General features: G+C 41.0%; 1 protein-coding gene across 1 annotated transcript; it reads left to right on the top strand.

Annotated features, from left to right (window-relative positions):
• The first annotated feature begins 6,305 nt into the window (after window positions 1-6,305).
• LOC135273903 (pancreatic progenitor cell differentiation and proliferation factor-like) lies at window positions 6,306-6,645 on the top strand. The gene is made up of 2 exons (XM_064373628.1): window positions 6,306-6,438; window positions 6,476-6,645. Exons 1-2 carry the CDS (start codon window positions 6,306-6,308, stop codon window positions 6,643-6,645), a joined length of 303 nt encoding a protein of 100 aa, XP_064229698.1.
• The last annotated feature ends 474 nt before the right edge of the window (window positions 6,646-7,119 follow it).

The raw sequence follows: 7,119 nt of genomic DNA, 5'->3' as shown, positions 1-7,119 counted from the left end.
AAATAAATGCCAGGCATTGAGCTAATTCCTAAGAAGAGCTGGAAACCAACACAAAATTCCTGTCCTCAGTGAGTTCACAGTATTGCACCAACAGAGCATATGATCACGAAACGGCAGAATGTAAAATAAAAAGTTATATCACAATAGAAAGGTAGTTAGCACATCTAGAGGCAAGTGAGTAAAGGAAGGAAGTATTTTCTATGAAAGGTCATATTTGAGTCTAGATTTGGGAACAAGATAAAGTGAGAGAAAGGCATCCAAAGTAGAGGAAACGGTGTGTGCAAAGGCTCAGAGTGAAAGCCAGATGCTTTAAGGAGAATTCAAGAGGCTCAACAAGCTAAAGCAAAATATTTGTGTAGGTAAAGGTAAGCTATAAGGCCCCAAAGCAGACAAGCGTGAAATTGTATGGAGAATAGTGTACAGCATGATAAGAAGTTGAACTTTATCCTGAGATTCAATTAGACACTGAAGGAGTTTAAAATAAGGAGATACACGATCAAAAAATCACATGCATTTAGCAATAATCAATCACACAGGAGATAGAATGAACTAAAAAAGATAAGGCCTGGAGGCCTAGAGCCAAGCTAGGGGGCTACTTTCATAATCCAGGCAAAGAGAAAAGAGGGTGGAGACTCCCCTCCTGAACTAGGGAGTCAACAGATGGTGGAGAAAAATTGAAAATACATTGGCAACCAATTAGAAATGGAGGTTGGGAAAGAAGGAAAGATAGGAATAGAGGCCTTCTGGATTGGATGGCCTTAAACCCAAAGATGCCTTTATTATCTAAGGGAGAAAAGTGGTGCTCAAGTGGAACGAATTGAGTGATATTAACCTGCAGGGAAATTAGCTGCAGGTCAGTAATATGCATCAGAAATACCAAAGAGTGGTGCCTTTTAGAAATGTCATTTAAGACAAAGAAGCAACATATATGAATTTGTACAATTCAAAGAGGGAATGAGAAAGAAAGAGATGGATTTTAAGTGAGAAGAAGGTGGGTCCTAGAAAAGCAAATTTGTAAATGAATAAAAACAGTGATAGAAGAGGAAAGGAGAAATTACCAACATATGAAGACATTTAACTTTCCATGAATTTTTCCTGATCAGGGAGGCTATCATATCAGAGAGGATATTCCAACCAGCCCTTTGGTAAATTTCAATTTTAAAAAAACTAAAGAAAATAAAAACTAGTCTTAGACATAGTCTCATTCTCCTGCAGCAGTGTATGCATTTGATCGGCTCTGATCAAAACTACTATTGTCTGCACCACAGGATTTCAGATTTTCCAGTAAATATAATGAGTTCAAGGTGACATTTTTCATAGCCCTCAAGTCCATGTTTGGTAATTGTCTTAATCTGGTTGGCTATAATAAAATATCTTAAACTGGGTAGCTTATAAAAAATATAAATTTATTTATTACAGTTCTGGAGGCTGGAAAGTCCAAGAATGAAGCACTGACGGAGTCTATGTTGGGCGAGGGCCTGTTTTCTGGTTTGTAGATGATACCTTCTGGCTGGGTCCTTACGTGGTAGAAGGGAAAACACTCTTCTTTCCAGCCCCTTTTATAAGAACACTCTTGAGAGCTCTGCCCTCACAACGTAATTGGTTCCCAAAGGCCCTGTCATATCATCATCTTAGAGATTAGGATTTCAACATATTAATTTCGTAGGGACACAAACATTCAGACCATAGCAGTAATCCTGGGTTCTACCATAGATCATCTTCCCCTGACAGGCCTAACAGTAAGCCTTTGGCTGCCTCCAGAATGAGGCGTCCTGTTGCTCATAGTCTCTCTTTAACAACCACAGACACTACCAGTTATGGATGTGACTGTCAGGCATGGGATGTGCTTCCAAGTCTGATGTATATTTATGGCCAACATTGTAGCTCAATAATGAAATTCACCTACTTTAGCACATGGCACCATTGAGGACTCCCTCTTGCCATAAATCTTTACCTGGTTGACTTGTTGAGAGCAAATCCACACAGAATGCCAGAACACAGAGTTTATTCAGGAAAGCAAATTTGTTCTCATAGGAAACCAATGGTTCATATGGTCAAGGAAAATGATGGCAGAAATTTGCCATTATTTGAAATGGCAAAGAGAAAATGGGAAATAGATCACTGGACTGTCAACCACAAATAAGAGTCATCAATCATCTTGCAATTTTCCCAAAGAGCCTAGCAGAGTGAAATAGCACCTAGGTTGGAATGCAACCGCCAAAATGGACTGTGATCAAACTGCAACCTTAAAGTGCATTTCCAAAATAGACAAGTCAAGCATCTGCATTCACCCACATTCGCCTCATTGGTTGATTGGGATATGTGAAGAAATATTATTCAAGAGCTTAGCAAGAACTACAAAATATGAAGGACACAAAGACATAGCTCATGGCACAACGAACCTGAATGAATTGCTAAGTTAATACCCTGACTTATTCCAGAAGGTATTGTGAGAAATGGACTTCGAGTTTGTTTTTGTTTCCTTCCAGTAAGTGTAAAGAGGACAACTAGTGAATTACATAATATACAGTAGTTCATGTGCTATAACTGCAATACTCATTTTATGTGGATGCAACACTTGGTGTGGGCAGAAGATGAGAAATAAAGAACAGCTTAAATGTATTCTGATACCTATATGCCAATTTCAAGGCATAGCTGAAGAATAGTGTAATTTAAAAGATGTAGGATAGCTGAATTGGGCCAACTAGAAATCCAAGTGTCAAAGCTGGTTGCAAAAGGCAGTCACTCAATAATAATATGGAAGGAGAAGTTGAAGGCCTACCAGACTTTATAGCTACAATTATACATGTATATGCTTACCAATCTCAATAACATCATTCTCAAACAACAGAGGACAGTGACAAATGCATAAAACGTGTGTGTCACAGCCAGTATCCAATAATTACTTAATGTCTAGAGCAAAGGAGAAAAATTACCAGATACATTAGTCACTATTCTATTGATTGAAGTCAATTACTTATTATCTGTAGCATTACCAGCCTTATTCAAAGCCATTAGTGTCCATTAGTAAATTAAAATGTGTTTGTATTTTGAGACTTCTGTTTTTATTTCACATATTTTGTTCCATTTCTCATCAGGAATTCCTATGTTATAGTTCTACATTTAACCCCGAACATTTTGTTAAAAGTAAATTTTTTTTCAGAACAGAATATAAAAAGATTTCCAATTCATTAATTTTCAGAATGTTCCTCACCCTCTTAAATCATAAAACTACTGATGGTTTTCCCTGCATATAAATCTTAGCCACATGTTTATCAATGATATTTTGTGAGTTCCAGCTTAATAATGAACAGAGTCATCTGTCATTTAGTCACAGTATTTTGTGAGTGGATAAGATTTTCTAGTCCTAGAATGTAAAACAGAATACATTGTGTATAGAAGAGCTTTCACTTTTTCTATAACTTTGTTCAGTGTTCAGGAAACATTCTGGCATTCCAGGCAACTTACATAACTAAACAATTTACTGCCTTTCTTCATATATCTTCAGAAGGAAAACATCCAAAAATAATGGTTGGCTGGCTGATTTATTTTGGATGCATTCATTATCTTCTGTCTAGTCTTCGTCACCTCAGTGCACTCTTTTTTCTCCCTCCCCCCACTTGTGTGTGTGTTGTGGATGTGCCTGTGCGTGTGTGTCTAAAGAAAAGTAAATATCTTCAGTTTAATCAGAGCAGTAGGCAAAGTTCAGAGGTTCAGAGGGTCACCGGAATCTTGCTAAGCAAAGATGCTCAATCCCTACACCATTTACAGTTTTATTCCCCAGGATCCCATCTACAATGGCAGTATTTGCATAACTTCTGAGAGTAACACTTTCTACCTTCTTTCATTATCATTACGACAATTCTGTGTAAACGTATTTCAGACTAATTGGATTCTGACTTGCATGCAAGCACAAAGAACCATCAGGCAGTGAGGCTGTGCTGTGGGTTAATATCAACTATCAGCCTGGAGGCCACTCTGCACTGTCTTCCATCAGTCTGCCACCAACAGGACCCCCATCGCTTTGCAAATAAATATCATATCTAAATGTTTCAGCAAGGCAGATATTCTAGAGAGATCTATAAGAGATTCCCTTCTGGAAAATGTGTGTTTCATTTTTCTGATACTCCCATTGCATAACCAAAAATTACATAAGCACGGTTAGAGAGAAAAGAAAAGTAACTGAACACGAAGATTTTCCCTCAGTTCTAGGCTTTTCTTCTTCTCTTTTTATCCTGTCAGCATAGTATACATCAAACTAGAGCTCTGTGTTGTAGATCTGCTTTCATGCTTTCATTTCCCCCCATGAATTTTTCGGCATTTAAACTTTTGCTCAATAGACTAAGATGCATAACACTATTCCCTGATAGAATCCTAGGCCTCCTAGCCAATGATATATGTTTTCTCCTCTGATTTTCTATTATACCTAAGGTTCATTTCACTACTCATATTTTTGGCATACTTATTTTTTAGATATCTATCTAATAATATCTTATTTTCAAAGTAACAACAGTTCAGTCTTCATCCATATTGTTTTATTTATTTCGTGTACAATGTGGTATCCCAAATTCTGCTGCCACTCAGCAAAGCTTTCTTAGGTCTCCTCTCCATTGTTAAGACCCACTCTGCCAGCTGAGAAAGGCCACAGACAAGAGGAAGAAACACCAGATGTATCTGCATCAAAGAAAATATATAAAAGGAGAGAGAGTATCAACAGGAAAAGTGAAAATCATCCTAGCTACCTTTTTTCCAAGCTGTTGCTTCATTTTTACCTCGTCTGGCCAGTTCAGGGAAGAAAAGGGCAGCTAAAATATAAAACACAGCACAGACTACAAAATATTTACCTAAAACTTAATCAAACAGCCAAGTAGACATCAGTGAAATGTTACAGGAGCAGCAAGGCACAAACATAATGAAAGAAAATTATTCTTCATGTAATCTGTTAAATTCTGGGCCTTGGCAGATGGGAAATCACTGGAACACGTGGTTCCAAGAAGTCAGAGAGGAAGTGACTCCTGGAGAGGTGACCTCTGTGATTATCAGAGTATTCACTAATGGTTGAGTACAGCAAGACAACACTGGCAATGAGCTGCTATTGAAAAATTAAGGAGAGGTAGGCACTGTGCTAAGCCCTTCACATCTGTTATCTCAACAACTCAATGACATCACTACTGTTACTATCCCCATTTTACAGATGAGGAAATTAAGGTTTTTGAAGCTTAAATTGTGTACCTATGTCCTGGAGCCTGAATTCAAATGCAGGCAGTGAGGCTCTTCACCATTTTGCATACAGTTGTTGCTTTGTACCTTACAGGAATTTTCAATTGCATCTACTTAAAAAAGGGAGAAATGTATGTGTGTGTGCGTAAGAGAGAGAAAGAGAGCGAAGTGAGTAGTGGAAAGAGAGAGAGAAGTGGAGTGGGGAGAGAGAGAGAGAAGTAAAGGGGGAGAGAGAAAGGGGGCGGGGACAGAGAACGCTCTGACTAGCCAGTCAGTGAGAAGCACTGCCTCCTTCCATTCTGTGCAATGAGTGTTCTCCCTGAAAGAATAGGGCACAGGGGACCCGACTCTGCCGTTTGCTCCCTCAGTCTCAGTTCTCAGAACCTCTCACAGTGGGAACTTATGAGTGGCTTGGGGTCTTTTCAAAATATAAAGCACAAGACTTTTTCACACAGCTTGGCCCTGTAGAGGCACCAACTACTTCACCAGATGCTCAGTCACAGAAGATCCATTGCACCCACCCCCAGAGAAGAATTTCACTTAGACGCACTGAGAGATGGCACGTTTGTTTCCAATGTGTCCCCTTCTTAAGGGATTTTCAGAAGTGACATAACCTTGCCTCACGTGCCACCTTTAAAACGTAATGCCAGAGTGAAAGGCAACTCCTCTGTGCTTCCAGACAGCAAAATTCACTCTTTTCCAGAAGCCACGTGCTCCCCTCGGATGCCCTTGGGTGCCATTCATATTCAGGCTTCTATATTGATGGATAGTATAAAATAATGTGAACTTTTTTTATTTCTTTAGAAAACATTTTAAAAGTGCTTCCTCAAGAACAGTTGTGTTTTTTTAAAGACAATGTTCATTGTAGTCATTTTCGATGGTTTGATTGCGCTAAGACAATCTTTGCCAATCTTTGCATTGGTAGAAAAGTAAGTATGTGGATTCCACACGCGTGTATCTCGGTCGTGGAGCGGGCTCCCGCGTTCTCCCCTGCAAATGGGCTCCATGGCCAAGTGCCCCCATCCTCACCATCTGTGATCATGCAGAGGCCTGGAGGGGTCACCTCCCAGCCCGCGAGGCAGAGAATGGCAGCCATCCCCTCCAGCAGCTCACTTGTGGCTACCCACGACTACTACCGGCACCACCTGGGTTCCACTGCCAGCAACAGCTCCTGCGGCAGTACCAAGTGCCCCGCGGAAGCCATTCCCCACCCCCTGGGTATCCCCAAGGCTGACCAGGGTCACTGCGGGGCCAGCTTGTTTTTCGGGAAGTCTACCCTCCCTTTCATGGCCACGGTGCTGGAGTCCGCGGAGCACGTGGAACAGCCCCAGGCCTGCGGAGGCGCTAGGCCACCAGAGATCCTCCCGCCCCCTCCCCACCCCCACCCCACACCCCCCACCCCGTAGACTAGGTGGCTGCAGCTAGCAGACCTCCACATCCACAGAGCAGACACCAAACAGGTGTCTGAGAGTAAGGGCCCTGCTCTCCACGGCCTGGTCTGGCCCAGCCTCAGCACCTAGGAGGTTTCCTGACACCTGGCACTATGTACCTGACACAAGTGGAAAATAAACTCCAAACAGAAGGGGAGGGGACGGGAGGGGAGGGGAGGGGACAGATTTTCAAATTGAGATGTGGTGATAAAGATAAATATAGAAACAAAATGAGGCATTAGACATGAAGGACTAGACATATACATATGCAAATACAGATGTCCACCTTTCCCCCTCTGTTTCCAGCTTTGTGCATAAAGGATGTAAAATCTTTAGTAAAGGAGAGAAATGTGTTTACATTCCTGCTCTGCCAACTATTAACTGTGCACTCATTACTTAATTTACATGAACCCCTCCCCCAGCATTTGTAGAAAGTTTATCATGGTGGCTGTTTCAGAGGTTTACTTGG

Source organism: Aotus nancymaae, unplaced genomic scaffold (assembly GCF_030222135.1).
Source record: "Aotus nancymaae isolate 86718 unplaced genomic scaffold, 86718_ANA_hifiasm-v0.15.2.pri h1tg000010l, whole genome shotgun sequence".
NCBI classification, from domain to species: domain Eukaryota; kingdom Metazoa; phylum Chordata; class Mammalia; order Primates; family Aotidae; genus Aotus; species Aotus nancymaae.
Note: the sequence above shows the minus strand (reverse complement) of the source record. Positions and strands in the feature narration are given on the sequence as shown.

What these genes read in the sequence shown, in the direction of transcription:
- LOC135273903 (XM_064373628.1), top strand. Translation starts at nt 6,306, where the DNA reads ATGGCAGCCATCCCCTCCAGCAGCTCACTTGTGGCTACCCACGACTAC. An exon ending in AGCCATTCCCCACCCCCTGG is followed by an intron (nt 6,439 to 6,475) that starts GTATCCCCAAGG and finishes CTGCGGGGCCAG; the next exon opens with CTTGTTTTTCGGGAAGTCTA.